The 17,930-nt window shown below is 35.9% G+C and overlaps 1 protein-coding gene across 5 annotated transcripts; it reads right to left on the bottom strand.

Moving 5' to 3' along the window:
• Window positions 1-269: 269 nt before the first annotated feature.
• LOC131167598 (WEB family protein At5g55860) lies at window positions 270-16,807 on the bottom strand. 5 transcript variants are annotated; one of them, XM_058126394.1, is made up of 5 exons: window positions 16,440-16,807; window positions 16,234-16,333; window positions 15,951-16,002; window positions 2,914-3,121; window positions 270-2,242 (listed from the first exon to the last, which is right to left on the bottom strand). In XM_058126394.1, the coding sequence occupies exons 4-5, from the start codon at window positions 3,082-3,084 to the stop codon at window positions 422-424; spliced, it is 1,992 nt and encodes a 663-aa protein (XP_057982377.1). In that variant the 5' UTR covers window positions 3,085-3,121; window positions 15,951-16,002; window positions 16,234-16,333; window positions 16,440-16,807; the 3' UTR covers window positions 270-421. The 5 variants fall into 5 exon arrangements, with proteins under 5 accessions (XP_057982377.1, XP_057982381.1, XP_057982397.1 ...); XM_058126398.1 differs by having other exon boundaries at window positions 15,951-16,081; window positions 16,440-16,795; XM_058126414.1 differs by having other exon boundaries at window positions 15,951-16,081; window positions 16,414-16,719.
• Between the last annotated feature and the right edge of the window lie 1,123 nt (window positions 16,808-17,930).

Here is a 17,930-nt window from a genome sequence, read left to right as displayed (position 1 = left end):
TAAAAACCGTGGTCATATTTTATTTTTATAATCAAAGTTGATCTCTTTGGTTAGCAACTTCAAATTTCTCAAGGTTCAAATTAAGAATTTATTTATTCTTAATGAGAGAACTCTGCACAGATACAGGTATCCAAAAAGGCAGAATACTCTTGCTTGCTTTTTTAGAAACCGATTGCCCTTCAGAACAGGTAGTGGTTCCAAAAAATAAAAGTACTCTCTAATCCAATCTTCAAATGCAGCACCTAATAAAGCTATATACAGCCTCACTCTTCTTCTGGTTGCTTCCAAATTTTGATTGATACCCAACTTTGAACAAAACAGAGATAATGAAAAACAGGTGCCCTCCACTGAAGTCTCAAATATACACAAAACCAAAATGCATTAACATGTCCCTCTTTCAAACCTGAACCATTTCACAAATTCACACAAGCTTCTCACCAGGAAGATACGAAGGAGACCCACCCTCGACTTGGTTCTTCTTTCTGTGAAAGATCCCACTGAGATTGGGCAGAAGAGCCTTCTTCGATAAAGAAGTTCTCTCCTTCTCTAGTTTCCGGGTCTGAATGAATTTCTCAGGTGGGTTTGACTTGATTCTCTCTGGTGGGTTCTGCTTTTGAATCTTGTAGTGGTGCGGAGATGGATGCATTGGTGGACGCGATGGCATCTCTGTCTCTGCCAGAATTCGAGATGCAGTTTCAGCTGCCTTCTTCTGCTCCCGTTCACGCCACCTCCTGAGTTCCCCTTCCACTGCCCTCTTTGCTGCCTCAGCCATCTCTGCCCTCTTCGAAGCCTCTTCCGTTGCAGCCTTTGTATCGGCAATCTCCTTTTTAGTTACCTCCAACCTCTTCAGGGCCTCATTCTCACTAGCCTTTACAGCTTCCACTTGAGCTATTGCAGCAGCTACTTTCATTTCTGCTAGTAAGTCTGATTCCTCGACTTTCCGGCTCAAAGAATCAAATTCTTCCCTCGACACTGTGATCTTAGCGCCAGACTCAGAAGTTGAGGCACGAGCAGCATTAGTTCTTTCAGAGAGGATCTTAATCTGATCAAGCGACCTTATCTCTGCTGCTTTAGCCTCTTCAGCTTCTTCCAGTGCAACTCTGAGCTTCTTCTCAGCTTCTTCTAACGCAATTCTGGTGGCCTCAGCTTCCTTTTTCAACTCTTCAGCCTTTTCATGCATCTCTTCAGCTTCTTGTCTTGCATTTTCAGTTTCTGAAGATAGCTGGTCCAGTGTTGAGATCAGTTCATCAGAAGCACCTCTTGCTTTGGATTCTTCAAAGACACACGCCTCAAGCTCAGACCTACTTTTACGGAGCTTGACATGCAAATTCCCAGCAACAGATTCTGTTTCTGCTTCCTTTTCCTTCAGTTCAGAATGCTCTTTCTTTACATTCTCGAGCTCCAGCTTAAGCAAATCAACCATGCTTCGAAGGGAGCTTTCTTCTTCTGCTACCTTGTGCAGTGACTCCTTAGCATCATCCAGCTCCATAGTGACCATTCTAACAGAATCTAGATCCGAAGTCCTTGCATTTTCCATCTCCTTTTGAAGAGCCCCAATTTCAGTCGTTGTTTCAGCAAGCTGGGCCTCAAGATTTCTTGCAAGTTCAGGATCAAACTCTTTCTTCAAAGTGAGCAATTTCTTGGCCGACTGTTCCAAGGTAGCTTTATATGATTGCCGCTGAACATCTTTTTCAGCATATATCTTCGCTTGCTCTTGCTGCGCTTGCAAATATGCAAGCTTCACCTGCCCAATTGATTCCTGTACAGCTGAAATTTCCCCTGAGAGCTCACTAGCTCTCTCCATGTTAGCTTTGGCTGCAAGGTCTGCATCTGCTGCTTGCTTAAATGCAGACAGTTTTGCCTCCAAGGATGCATCACAGTCCTGACGGATTTTTCTCAGTTCTTGCTTTGCAGCATTCAGTTCAGCAATCAAAGTCATGTACTGTGCTCTTTCAGTCTCCAAATCCTGTTTCTGAGCACCATTAGATTCTGCATGATTGCCACTAGTTGCTTCTCCAAATTTCTTTGCCTTAGTCTTAGCAGTTTCTGTCTCCTTAATTGCTGATTCTTTTGATTCACTAACAGTTTTAAACCTGTGGCTCAGATCGTCGACTGCTTTTTTTGCCATGGCAAGTTCTGCAACTGCTTGGGCTTTAGTAGTTTCAGCATTATTTACTTGTTCTTTCAACTTGTTTAGTTCTTTCTGAGCCAGGTGAAGCTGTGTCTCCTTGGCCAATACCCTCTGCACAGTGAAACAACAAAAAGTTATGGAGTTAGGGCAATGAACAGAAGCTGAAATCAAATATAACACCATTATCAGATTTCTTCAAAACTAAACTGGCACTTCAACAGATAAAGATTTCTGATGAACTATATAACTTATAATATGATTAGTACTGACCATTCTGCAGAAAGTTCAGCATAGAAAGAGGGTTGCCTTAAGTGCCACAACAGTGAATTCAAATAAATACATTTTATTTATAGAATGTCCTTTGAAACTGTGGAAATGCTCCCAATTGGATAGAAGCTAAGCATAACTCATGCCCATTACTACAGGAGAAAAAACATTTCCAAACCCCACAATTTTTAATGATGAATGTACATCATACAAGCATTTGATAATATGAATGCAAATTAAATTTAACAGAAGAGGGTAATTACAAAAGTCTGCAAAATATTTCGAACAACGTTTACGGGATAACCAAATTCATGACTTTGATGAGGGGTCTTCATTAGAAATTCAATTGTAACACATATCTTCAACATTAATGATCTTCAGAAGCATGGCCAGAGAAGAGCAACACACTTAAACATGCCTCCATAAATATGAAGAACAATGCACTGATAAAGAACGTTTTAGTATAAGGACAAATGTGCTCTTAATACAGTATTGAAAATAATTATCGGATATACCTCTGCAGAATGAGGTTTTGCTTTCTTAAGGGCAGGCTTTTCCCCTGAGAAAGCACCCTCACCAAATAGGTTTACAGCATCTTTGACAGACTGAAATGGAGCCCTGGTGTCTATCTCTCCAACCTCTGCTCTAGGAGAATCTGTAGCATTTTGGCGATTGTTTGTGTTCATACTGCTTTCTTTATTTATTATTTTTTTGAAAATGCACCTGCAGAAGCAAGAAAATCTTGAACCGATATAGAACAATAAGATAATGAGAAAATTCCCTAGAATAGGTCTACAAGGAGATTAATGGTTAAATATTAGTTATGGAAAATGCTTCATAAAAAACTCGGGATCTGAAGATTCAAATCACGTAAGCATTAAAAATAGCAGGTAAAAATATATAAATATGTATTAATAAATAAATAAATGAAATGAAAGCTAAAGTTTGGTGTCATGTGAAGAAGAGTCCAGAACCTCCAGCTCATACAATATATCTTTTCTAAGAACTGGGAAATGGAAATCCATAGGTAATTAATGGTTGGTCTCTTTTGTCCTTTTTCTTTTTAATTTTTTATTAGTGAAGGTTACTGAAGAAGCACACTGAAGGGTGCCAGCCCATGTACAAGAGAAGATTGGTATGCCAAAAAATCAACGAAATCTACAATGGAATGTATGTCAATGTGACAGATCCCAGTGTACCACAAATTTAAACTCTAATACCATCTATCATTGAGCTTTGCAAGGGTCATTCCCTTTCCCTACAATGCTCTTATACTCCTTTTCCTCTACACAACCCAAAAATAGCAAGTTATTATCAAAATAACCTCTTTCCTCTTGGTACAAGCTTTTCCACCTCACAAGTCATCAACAAGCAGCTGAATTAATATAAAAAATAAACAGTGTCAACGTGTCCCAGAGGGACTGGATGGCAATAAGTGTGTGATTTAAAAATTTAATTTGTGATTTTGGGTTTTTAAAATGTTCAATGGAGTCGCCACTGACCTGTTATTTTCTCAAGTGTGGTCAATTCTACACTAAGCCTAGGTCAAGAACCAGTAGTCTTGGTGTGCGTAAACTGGAGTAAAAATTCAGAAGTACAATTATGCAAGCACCTGTCCTAATGAATGGTATATGATTAGCCATTGATTACCCATTTGAACTTAATTAAGAAAGACTCTTTAACTCTTCCATGTTTTATTTATTTACTAAACCTTTAAACATTGAATAGTCCTGCCATTTCGAAGGCTATTCTCAACTCGAGAGTCCCAAAAGAAAGCCATTGCCCCCCTTTGGGTTTCATAGTTAGATTTGTGTATTTGCACACAAAATCAATAAGAATTTATTTTTCAATGTGCTAGAGTTCCAAGGCACACTCCCCTTAGATCCTTAGGAGATATGACATTTCCCCATCTCTTATATGTGTTTCCAGTCACACGAGTTCGCACACAAATGCAAAAGAACATTCAAATACATTTTTTGAATTTTTTTTAGAGATAATGGAACCATATTTTTTGGATCTTTTCAATTAAAATCATAAGGAAGGTGGAAACAATTTTTGGGATTTTATTCATTACAGTAAGGAGAATAGAAACAAATATTTTCCCTGGGTTTTGGGCACTTGGTAATTAACTATGACACCTAAATATTAACACATATCCATAGGCCAACATAAAAACATTCATACATGCATCCACCGTCATTATGCATACAAATGTGCTATCCTGCATAAATTTTCCACATCCACATACCAATGTATACATTCTAATAAACTCATGCATATGGATATCTTCTATTTGTGAACAATGTGCACACATTTAGACCCATCTACACCTACAAATGCACACGCACAAGCACTCAGCAACAATTTACATATGCATGACCAAAACATGTATGAATGCATGCATATATGCACACTCACTCACCTATCATCGCATATGATCATATGCACATCTATGCACAAAAATTTAAATGCATGAATGCACAATTGAACATAACTGCACATGCACACAATTAAACACATAAATATGCCTTCACGTGAACATGCGATATGCTTATAAGTACTTGAATATGCACGCATTCAAAATCTTAACAAAAGAATATAAAACTGTTGGGTTATAAACCTAGACCCACTATGCATGCATACATGTTCTTAACGTTCCTACACTAGCCTATACATGTGCACACAAAACTCATGTATGTGCACATACCATACTTGTAAATATGCATATATATGTAAAATGAACATTCATATGCATATTAATTCTAATATTTATGCAAAATTGACACACTGCCATGCTTCATACTTGTACATACTGGAGGCATCCTACACATGCAAAGGAACCTAAAGGTCAAGCATTCATATATGCTTGAAGTACTCAAACACCCACCATTGATGAACACACCATTATGTGCAAAACAAACTACATGCACGTGTGGCTACTCACGGATACAACTATGAATCCATGCATTTATCCACCTGCATACTCTGATTTTCATGCATGTACATACAAGCCTAATATGCATATATTCATGATCATGGACCACTACACAAATGAATCCATGCAAGCACATTATACTTAAAATATTTGATTCATGCACACTCTCATGCATGGAAACACACACACATGCATGCAAAAATTCATACCCCCCACACCCTGCCATGCATATATATGAACTTCTAAAATCACTAGCACACACGTATCCCATGCATGAGACTCGAGCACACTCAAATCCATGCCCAAGTTCACAGCTTTGCATTTAACCCACACAGAGCACTTGAAACTCACATGCTGCTTACTGCTTTCACTCATACACTGCACATACTCAAGCATGGATTTTCATTGAGAGAGAGAGAGGGAGAGAGAGAGAGAGATGATGATGATGAACTTACTGAGTGAAGATTAGAGTGTTTGGGGTCTGGTTTTCAGCAACTGGGTTCTTGGGACCTAGGTAGGAGCAGGAAGGAGAGATGAGGATCGCGGATAGAGTGAAGGAGGAGAGAGAAATAAGAAATAATGAGTGTAACTCCAAAACTGCCGAACCCCCCTTCACTCTGTTTTTTTTTTGGGGGGGGGGGGGGGGTTATATAGAAAAAAATAATAATAATAATAAAGAAGAATGGGGTAGGTGGAGGAGGGAATGGGAGAATGGGTGGTTTGAGGACTTCCTTGGGCAGAGGGAGTGAAGTGGACTTCCACGGGTTTGGGAAGGTGGAGAAAGGGAGGGAGATGGGTTGGCACGAAAGGGGAAGGTGGCAAGGCCTCATGGGCATGCAAGGGAGGATCTACCTGGATTATATGGCCGAATCGTCACTGGAAAAAGTGGAAGAAAGCGACCACACGCAGGAAAAAGGAGGAAAAAGAAAGAAGGGGAAAAAACCAACATCATTTTGAACATAATTTTTGAAAAAATTGCACTTGTCCCTAAAAGATACAATACTGTTGTCGCATCTTTCTTAATAATAATAATAAACCCCTAAAAAAACAAATTGCACAAAAGAAATTAAAAGAATGGTGCCGGTTTGGTGTTCTCAAGACCGTGCGTGTGCAAGCACACACTTGCGCATGGGTGTAATGTGCAGGCGTGTGCCTATTTTTTTTTTTAATTTATTTTATTGTAGACTGTTTCAAATGACACCGTTTCACTCAAGCGCATGAGCACACGCACCTACACATGAGAAGCCACACATGGGTGTGTGAACCCAAGCACCCAAATTAAATTAATAATTTGTTTTTTAATTAAATAATTAATATTTTTTTTAAAAAAATAATTAAGGCCCAATAAAAATTATTTTCAAAAAATCTAGAAAGACTAAAATAGCATAAAAACGAGAAAAAATCCATAAAAATAATGATTTTCTCAACTTTTGTGTAAAAATCCCAAAACCTTCCTAGACTACTCTAAAGTCCTAACCATTTTGGAGCGCCCCAGATCACCCGCAATGGTTAAAATAGGAAAAAGTAAGGTTTTCTCTCTATCCCAACTTTCTTATTGTGTCCAATAATAGCCCATGCGGAACTCAGTGCTGACAAAAAGTAATCCAATTTCTTCAACTTTTCTACAAACATCATGTACTTTTTCTATTAGTTCACAGCACAGTCAAATCCAAGAGAAAAATAAAATAATTAAAGAAGAGCATCCCATGCAATGATGTCCCCATGCTATCAATAAAAGCTGCCAGTCCTAACTGAGGAAGCGCTAGCTGCCTGTATTGTTAATGAGGCCATGATTGGGTGAGAGCTTGGAGTATTTCCATAATTGTGGCAAGCATGAGTGGTTCTCTTTTACATTCTGCCATTCGCACTTGGGTCATTCTAGCCTATTTTTATTTGAAGAGGAGTGATACGCCAATCTCATTCCTGATCTACTCCCCAAAGGTCAGCCCTGTCATCAAAAACTCAGTAGTCTTCTTCATTCAATGCCATTTGCTGTCTATGAAACTACTCCAGAATATGCTGGGCCCAGGTTGCATTTGGAGCAGCAATCAACATGAACTTTGACTTGTTGCTTGATTGTGGGTTGCCACTGAATTGCTTTCACCACAAATTCTCTCCCCATATGTTTGGAAGCTTGGACTTCATGCCATGGATTTAGATTTGTGTGGATTTGAAAAGAATATGTTATACCAAACTGTGTCAATTTTTGTCCAAATCAATACATATCAAAATTCAAGGCCTAAACTCCATGTGCCCAAACACAATTCCCAGTTCCATCCCTCTCCAGTCCAGAACTTCCTACTTTATTCACTGCCTCCCAAATCTTCTGCTCAGGGAATGGAGGATAATTTAAATTCTGTTCAAATATGCAGCAACACTTTAATTTCCAAAATTTTCAACATAGGGGCGTCCCCCCAGCCGCAAGGCTTCCCCTTTTTGCGAGGGTTGGGGGAGGGTCGTCACAGTGTACGCAGCCTAACCCCTGTTTTATGCAGAGAGGTTGTTTCCTCCAGCTCGAACCCTGACTGTTGATACAAGTAGGTTCCTTATGGTCATTGATGCTTCTGCCCACATTAAGTTCAGACCAATCTAGAAATGTGGCAATGAAAAACCTCCAGACTAATTACAAACAGAAACTTTTCCTACGGCACACAAGCACAAGGAGGCTCCCTAAGAAAATGAATAGTCATTTATATGTTTCAACCAATGGTGACCAGATCAAACTACTAGGACGACCACATTTGAAATGAAGGTTGGTTATGGGCTATTCGGCATCACTATAAAAAATTATGAGAAAAAATAAAAAAAAAATGAACCGAAAAAAACCCAAAATTTAGCAACCTGTTTTGGTTAATATTTCCAAAACTAAAACAAATTAAAAACAAACAAATGATCGATTCTTTGCTCTAACCACATGACAATTAAAAAAATATGATTTAAATAAATAATAAAAAAACAGAAGAATACAAATTTAAGATATTCTGATAAAGAATAGAAATTATTTTAATTAATTATTTTATTTCAAAACTCACTTTTTTGTGCTAATAGAACAGCCCTATTGTACATGGCAATTGAAAAATAGTAAAAATATTTTTTGACTAAAAGAATCCAAATTTAAAATATTCTAAATTATTTATAATAAAAATAGAAATATTGTTATAATTTTATTTATTATTTTATTTCAAAACTCACTTTTTTGTGCCTACTAGAACAATCCTATTGTACATGGAAATTGAAAAATAGTAAAAATATTTTTTGATTTACTTTATTTGTTTTACCTTTATAGAACATTTAATATTTTTTGACTAGCTTTTTTTTAACTTCTAGAAAATTTATGAATATTCTTATTTTAATTATATTTTAAATTCATATGGTCATTTCATTTCAATTTTAATTAAATTTTTTTGAATAAAATGAAAGATTCAATATAAAAAAGTTAATTAGGGATACTAAAGTACTATGACAATAGGAAAATTAAAAAATCTAGTTTCAATTCTTGGAAAACATTGCCATAATTGTTTCTTCGCTAAAAAACAATGAAAATAGAAAACAATAATATAACAAACCACACCTTAGTTTCATCAAATGCAGAACCAGACGAAATCCACCATTATTTTACAAAACCAATTGTGATTGCATGTAAGCATTGCATTCTTTAAACGCAATAGTTGTATGTATCAAACTAGAAACATTGTCACCCAATAAATCCAATATTATAAGATTTATTTCTTCCTTGCATCTGCAAATCTACCTTATTAACTGACCTTCCTCCAGTTCAAGCATTGGTTTTTTCACAAGAACAAACCCTGACTTACCTAAGGCGCATTTGTTTCGATAGCAAAGATATTTGGGACTGACTAACACTAGATTGGACTTTATCCTATCCCGTGCTTGACTGCTTGGCTTATCATCTTTAAAGGACAGATTAATTATTCAAAAAGACTAAAACACCCTAAATGAGAAGAACAAAGCAAAAAGAAAAAGAAAACAAAAAAGCGAAGGACAGTCTAGTCTCTTTGGTTACTAAGACAACTTAGCCACCACCAGATGATGGAGAGGGACTGGCCAGCCTTGTACATTAGGCTAAGGCCCTCCCTCTCCGCTAGTCTCCTATCCCCACACTAAATCAGGTGGTCCACCCACAATCCCAAATTAGACCAAAATCAGTCCTTTTCGAGGTGATACCACCATGAACCAAAAATGACAAGAACCAAAATCAACCCTGCCAGACTCAGGCAGCTTGGGGTAACCCAGGCACCTTAGTGAGCAAGCCAAGTTGGCCCAGCCTCTCATAAATTAAATAAGGGGTCGTTTGGTATCACTGTCAAAAATTAGAGTAACGAAAACTATAAATAAAAATCAAAAACTAAAAACTAAAAACTAGCAACCTGTTTGATTAACATTTATAAAACTAATTCAAATTAAAAACTTGATTAAAAAAAATGCTCATTTTCATCTTTAAATCAAAATATTATAAAAATAAGATTAAAATAATAAAATTACGAATAATACACATTAAAATAATTACTATAATAAAAATAAAATTTATTATATTTATTTTACTTAATTGTTCTACTTTCAAATTTTACTTTATAGTAAAAATTTTATTAGACATGACAATTGAAAAATAGTAAAAGTAATTGGGTTTATTATTATTTTTTAAAATTTATGTATATTTTCATTTTCATTATATTTAAATTTATATGGTCATTTAATTTTGATTTTAATTTAAAAGTATATAAAATGAATAATTTTATCCAAAAAACCTATTTCTGGATATTAAAATTTGCCCACAACTGAAAACCATAAACTCTGGTTTTTAGTTTTTTGGCAAACAGTAGAAAACTAGCAAGAGATGCAGAAAACTGACAAGAAACAAACATATTTTTATAATATTTTTTTTCACTGTGGAGAAACAAAAATAGAAAACAGGAAACAGCAATGATACCAAACATGCCCTAAATTTATAATTCTGATACCAATGAGCATAGAACCATGAACCCCTGGAGGATATGGAGAAGCCTTATCAATAGAGCTGCTGTTACTTTTGTGTTTAATAATCGAATGAAAAAAATATATTATACAACTGCAGCTTATATTTAAAATATACACCATACATATATAGAATTAATCAATTTCTAAATTCTTTAAACAGATCTTCAATTGAATCAAACACTCTCTCATTAAATATTTATTAACTACTCGAACTCTTATACCTTTTAGTATAGTTTAATTAAAACAAATCCTCTCACACTATCATTTGATATTAATTTTTTTTCATAATTATTAATTATTATTATCATCATCATTAAAACTTCTTTGTAATACATATATACATACAGGAATGTATATACTCTGCATGTGTGTGAACACTCTCTTACTCTTATTAAGTATTTATTAACTACTTGAACTCTTATACCCTTTAGTATAGTTTAATTGAAACAAATCCTCTCACACTATTATTTGATATTAATTTGTTTCATAATTATTAATTATTATTATCATCATCATTAAAACCTCTTTGAAATACATATATACATGCAGGATTGTATATACTCTTTGTGATTGTGTGTGTGGGTGTGTGTTGTCCTAATGTCAACTCAATGGTCCAAAAGTTGGATCAACATATTGGCTTTACCAGCGTGGTCTAAAGTCCAAGTTTTGAAACAATGGTTGCATCATACATAAAACATGGTTGCTTTGCTTAGCAGCTTAGCCACCAAAATAAACACAACCCTTCCCACACTTCCCCAAAATTAGGATCCAGGACCTCTAACATGGAAGTCCCAAATTCTTAAAGAGGACAAGCCAAAAACTCTCTACTATATGCGCATGTGTATATAGACACGCTCGCATGCAACATTATGCCAAGCATTTTCAAAGTTAAAAAGGCAAAGCAATTTCAACTTACTTGCGCCCACTTCTCCATGGTTTAAATTAATTCAATCCCAAGACAAAGCAGGAACTTTCATGTATCAAGACCACCTAAACCACAAAGACCATTTTTTCGTAGACGGCCAGTGATTTTGCTCTTCTAGTTTGAATCAATGAACTCAATTAATAGTAACACTGACAGAGTCCTTTGCAATGGGGAGGACAGCAAAGCAGGAATCATCCCCTTCCCCAACCTCCTAAATAACACCTATCCCAATGCAAGCCGAGAAGTTGATTGAATAAAAACCAATAATATTCACTATACACACGCGGATTGCTGTGGCGGCAGTATGATCCCTAATCATCTTAAAAAAAAAAAATAGAACAAGTTTGATTACATGCAAACACAGAATTAGACAGAGTAATTCATTTAGAACTAGGGGTCTATTACAACATAAATATATAATTCAAACAGTACCAAAATAAATGCATGTTGCATAGAAAGTTTCTCACAAGATTTACACCTACGTAAAAAAAAACAAAGCTTTTCTTAAGAGTATTAACCACAAATTCTGCCATTAAACATTCACCTTACCCTAAGAGATTGGATTCCTCAAGATAATTCTTTCAAACTAATTTGGTGTCCACCACCAAACGCAAGCTACTATGTAGAGACCCGAACCCAAAAAATAAAAGAAAAATAAATAAAATAAAATAAAAATAAATAAAGGAAAGGAAAAATAAGAAAAAGGAAGGAAAATGGTTTCACCATGACCAAACTGTCGATGATTTCATGGGACTCAGGAAAACCATCGATTTCTTGCAGGGCAAAGTACCGAGAGCATATAAGAGTGTTTTTGGGTTTGGCACAAGCCAAACCGTCGACAGCTTTGTGCGGGGCAGCTTTCCTATGTATAGATGTTAGTTCATTTTTTTAAGGAAATTCCTTTCCTTCTTTCACCTAAAACTAGGGTTTCAGGATTTTCTCTTTCACAGGTCCCTCTTACTCTCCCGAGCTCACCTGAAGGTCTCTCGCACTCTCCAGTGGTGTCTCTCATCTTTTCGGCTTGTGGGCTCCTGTTCTTCGGCAAGTTTGGAAAGCTAGGGTTTTGCTTTCCTGTTCGTTTTGGGTCGTTTTTGGAAAAACAAGTAAGGGGAACAAGTTATACCAGCTTTTTATTAAGTTTGAACCGGTTAATTTCGAGTATATGAGTTCACTTATACATCTATGATTTTCTGAACATTTTAGGCATTTGAAAAATGATGGTTTTTGAATATAAATCATATTAGGGAAAAACTGTGGGGCATGAAAATAACTCTTCATAGTTGTGGATACTGTTTGGTTGTGAATACTAACTGGCTGTGGCAAATGCATTGATGTGTCTAAATGATTTATTATGTGTGGTTATTCATGTATTTCACAATATAACGTTGGCAGGCCTAAGGAGTTCGTTATATTGCCCTGGATATAAATCATGATATAACGTTGGCAGGCCTGAGGAGTTTGTTATATTGTCATTTATATATGAATGGGGGTAAAACATTGGCAGGCCTGAGTTTGTTTTACTGATTTACTATGGATAGGTCATGGTGAAAGTATAATGGTGGATGTCGGAGGGGAAGTATTGGTGTAGTATCTTGTGTGGATGTGTATCCTATGTGGATGTGAATGAAGTGTAATGTATCATGTGTGGATGTACTGTGGTGTATGTGTATGTGAGCTTATGTATGTGAACTTAAATGCATAAATAACTCATACGAAGTAAAACTCTCCACCCGAGAGCTTACTGAGTAAGGTGAGTGCCCTAATCAGTATCACTTGTAGCCTCACCCAATTTAAAAAGGGCAAAGTTACAAACAGTATTAGAGCAAAGGGGAGATGTATGGGCGTGTAATTCTCCTCAATCCTCGGGAACTTTTGCTTATAAATGTTTATGCATGTGTGAATGTAGTTTGCATGTGTCTTCTTAGTTAGTGTTGATTAATTAACGACTATACTTTGTATTTACTAAAACTCATCTGCCACACACTATTATAATTTATTCCATCCTTACTGAGAAGTGTCTCACCCCAGCGAATTATTAACTTTTCAGGTCCTTTTGGTGATCGAGCTTAGAAAGCTCTAGGGGCAGGGTTTAGTTTTTGGTAATTTTGAGTGATTATAAGAGCAGTTATATGTACAATTATGTTTTTAAATACTGGTTAAGTAATAGGAAGTGAATGGATACACTTTTTGGATTTATAGTATAGAACTCTGGTAATGGAGAATGTTTAATTATTTTCCGCTGCATGAATGATATTTATGGTATCAGAGACGGGCGATTGGTCTCATAACACCCCAAGTCCTACTCGGGGGGTTCAGCACATTACATACTACTTTCAATATTTAGAGAATGATCGGAAAATTGTATCACAACTGAAAAACAAATGGCATGGAAGCCGGTCTAAGAGCCATTTCTCAGGATTTGAAATATAAGATAATGGAATGTTTTCTTCTTTTTTTATCAAAAAATATATGACATGGAATGTTGTCTCTAATGATTATTGGTCAAGTCATTTCCAAGAAGATAGTCTTTGTAATATGCTCATTTCATTAGACAAATGATTGACACATCCAACATGTTGCTAGTATCATTTCACTTCATTTCCTGATCAGTCAACAGGTAAGCAGGCTTCTTGGAAAAGAAAACAGTGACAAGGTCTTATATAATCTGCATGTTTGGGTTTGTTTTGAGCTATTGATGTACAGATTTCTTCAAGTTTTTCTTCTTGTTTTTTTAATTCACAGTGCAGATGGGACAACGCAGCCTCCATGGTCATTGATTCCCTTGGATTAATAAAGTTAGATTTAAATAATAAATAACAAATAAGAAAACCACAGAGTCGCGTAGGTTAAAAATAAACCACCACTAATTGATCACAGAGACCCAGACTATATTCTACATCCAGTTTGTCATGCATGGGAAAAGGTCTTATTAAAAGAAAAAAATTCAAAGAAATCAATTCACTCCAAGGGGGCATTTGCTTTGCAAAATCTTTCAACATTCTCAAAAATGTGATGTCCATGGCATCTCATTCCAATGTTTATTTTTGGTGCTAGAATCTAAGACGGCTGTAATCTCACATTCTCTAAGAATGAAGGATTCTCACAAAACACAGAATTCCATTTCCATGCTCACCATTGGTTGGAAGGAGTTTCATGAGAATCTCATTCCCACTAGTATCCTATTCTTGGGAGTTGGAACCAAATTGCCCTCACTATTTTGGTTGCTTGGACATTACTGTCCTCATAAGTATTCTTATAGGCTATTATTATACTTAAAATAATAAATTATTAGAATAAAAAGGGTAAAAGATGAAAGTAATTTTGTTATGTGATATTAATATAATCAATGGTTGAAGTTTTAAAACCACATTGGCCCCAATTTTCATTTAGTTAGTTTAAGAGTTGAATTTTTTTTTATTTATGATGGTTGAAATTTTTTAGACATGGATTTAATTATGTATATAACTATTTAAGCTTAGTACGTTTTCATGCTAAAAATATGATTATTCTTCATATATTGTGTATAAGGGTATAACAATCATCTTTTTGAAATGCCCACCAAGATTCTTATATTGAATCAAACAAACATAGCATCCTATGCAGATTTCTTGGAATCTTGCAACACGAAACAAACAAAAATATTCCCATGAGGCATGCATCCCATTCCCAATAATGAAAATGTCATTTCATGGGAATATTTTTTATTTTACAAATCAACAACCTCCGAAAAACTCAAACAATCCTACTAACCAAGATTACATTCCACTATATTTCTCTTTAAGGATCTCACTGCAGTATCAGACCATAGCCTCAACCAAAGTTCATCATTAGCCTATGCAGTCCGCAATTGCGTTGGATAGAAATATAACTAAATCAAATTGCCATGTTTCCTCATATTCATTGACATCAAACAAATACCTCCAAAGGCATTCATTTTGATAACTACAACCCTGAATCCAGATAATCGTAGTTCTCTGATCCAAAACACCCTATAGAATTAGGATTCAATCCTTAATTTCCTAGACGTCAATTTATTTGAGAAATTAGCTCTACACTACAGCAAAAAAATATGCCTCATTTCAGCCAAAAATTGTTCAAATATAGTTTCATCCATTTAGGTCCGCAGGCTCCCAACAAAAACGTAAGATCAGCAAGAAAAAAAGGATCAAGTCCCACCTTGTCACAGGCCCTATTTGGCAGATCAATTTATTATTTTAAATCAAATTATAATAACGATTCAAACCTTCATAGAAGCTTGTACCAAAACAAAAGCTGGTGGTTGAAGCTCATACTTGATTCAATCTTTAGTGCACTTCGTTTTGTGGGTTTTCATTCATTATTTTTTTTATTTATTGAGTTTAGGAGTCTCTGGGGGACTAAGATAGCAGAACCCTCAAGTGGTGGATCTCAATCCCTTTCCCATTTTCCTTTTACCACATAAATCTTAAAAAAAAAAAAATGACAGTTAAAAAACCCAATCAATCACTTGGCCCAGTGCTTTTGGAAGCCGTGTATATACTACCATAAACCCCAGAGAGTAAAATCAGATGTGCAGTCCTTTTCATCCACATGCATAAAATTAATCACGATATATTGTGAAGCATTTTAATTGCCTCAGTATCTTCGATACAGCAAGTTTCAAGATTATATAACAAGTATCTTCTCAGTCATGCAAGTGAAATATGGATCAACTATACCTATTAATCGGTGTCAGCTATTCTCGGATGGGGACCCAGATATCGATCGCACCTGCAAGTTCAGCTCCCAGTTCAACATCACTCAAACATTGAATTATCAAAATTTTGAGATTCTACACAAGTTGCAATGTCTGAAATATTCAAGTGAAAAATAAAAATTATATTCAAGTGAAAAATAAAATTCGTAAATTCAAAAAGAAAAAGAAAAGCTCGACGGTCGCATCAAGGAAAAAAAAGCAATCAATTAAACTGAAACCAAGAAAGCGCAAAAAGATATACATACGGAAGAAAGCAAAAAGGCTGCAGAAGCAGAAAAGACCAGCTCACTTGAAAACCCTAATCAAAGTCCCCCGCGCATGAAAGCACCATAAACCCTAGAAATCCTGAAAACCACAAAATCCAGGAGCCGCAATTAAAAAGTCTTCACAACTTCACCAAATATCCAGCTGAACAATAAATAAACCTCATCGGCTCCTCCGATCTTCATACCAAAACAGGTCAAGAACCCTTTGAAGCTTTCAACCCAAAGAAGATGAAACAATCATCAGGTAATAAAGTCGGAGTCAGAGTGATCGAGCAAACTTCTCACAGAAAAGCCGGTGGCGAACTTCCCCTTGACCCAGAAAAATGAAAAAAATTAATGAAAAGAAGAAATTTTACGGAGATTTATGGAAATCTCTAGCCGTCGAGGGAGAATCGAAGCGGCATGAAGTTGATTCAGTAGAGAGAGAAAGTAGAGAGTACACGGGGAGAGTTTGAAAATTCGAAAGCTGATTTGAGACAAAGTAATTATATAAATATTTTTCTCCGAAAAAATGATAAGAGAGAGAAGGGGCAGCGCCAGGTCAGCAGCGGGCACCGGCTCATTGGCTAAAAGAGAAAAAGGCAAAGGACCTGTTTGGTTAGACATCACTATTGTTTTGCCTTTTGGCTCTCTCTCTCTCTCTCTCTCTCTCTCTCTCTCAAAGTCTAAAGTTTAAAGCCTGAGCTCCACGGGTGGTCTTTCTGTGGAGACTCTAAGCTATGAGTGGACAGGGACAAGGTGTGGGAAATTTGGGAATTTTATTTTTTAATAATTTGTTTGGATGAATATTTTGTATTGCCTTTGATTAACATCTTGCAGATTAGATACAATACTCGAAAATTAAATATTTGTCTCAAATACTTATATAAATCAAAATAAAAGATTTAAATAAAAGATGTTCAATATAATTTGTATTTTTAATTCATCTAGTATCTTTCGAAGATGTTAGAAAAGGTGTATTCTCAAGAGAGGAGGTGAATTGGAAATTTTAATTTTTCTCCTAAGTTAAGTTAGAAGTCAATATGTTTTGGTAACCTAGGGTCCTTCTACACGGTTCCAAATGTGCTGATAAATAAAATACGTGGAATTTAAATCATGCACATCATTCATACAATAACATATACATGCGGTAAATATAAAGTGCTGAAATGTAAATAGACACACGATATGTTATCGAGGTTCGGCCAACTGTGCCTACGTTCCCGCCTCTAACTTGCAAGTCAGAGGATTCCACTAATAGCTCACTTAAGGGTAGAGCGACACTGTTTACAATCAGATCAAATTAACACAGGGTTGACCTCAACCTTAATCAAGTCAATTAGCGGGGCTAACCTTAACCTGCACGCCTTAACAGGACGACACACCTAACTTTCCTAACCGGGTCTAAGCCAATCCGAGACTATTCCATGGCTAGTCTCCCTCTTCAGAGCCGTGCCTGGATATACAACAAATGTGTATATAATCAGATGGTACAGTGATTGTGCTTTCGTGTAAAGCAGATATGTACCCAAATGCGCATAATAACATACACCACAATATGATTCAATATGTAAGCTCAATGTGGTCTAAATGGTTCAACTCTCAAAAGTATTTTCTATATGTGTAATGCGTACGTGAGAGTGGCAAACAAGCAATCTTTGTATCACACGATATTCAACAAATAAGTTCACACAAAG

The sequence above is a fragment of the Malania oleifera genome, chromosome 1 (assembly GCF_029873635.1).
Source record: "Malania oleifera isolate guangnan ecotype guangnan chromosome 1, ASM2987363v1, whole genome shotgun sequence".
Classification (NCBI taxonomy): domain Eukaryota; kingdom Viridiplantae; phylum Streptophyta; class Magnoliopsida; order Santalales; family Ximeniaceae; genus Malania; species Malania oleifera.
This window is presented reverse-complemented; position numbering and strand designations above follow the sequence as displayed.

Coding starts and splice junctions, on each gene's coding strand:
- LOC131167598 (XM_058126394.1), bottom strand. CDS start 3,084: ATGAACACAAACAATCGCCAAAATGCTACAGATTCTCCTAGAGCAGAG. Junction 2,243..2,913: donor CAAAACCTCATTCTGCAGAG/GTATATCCGATA, acceptor TTCACTGTGCAG/AGGGTATTGGCCAAGGAGAC.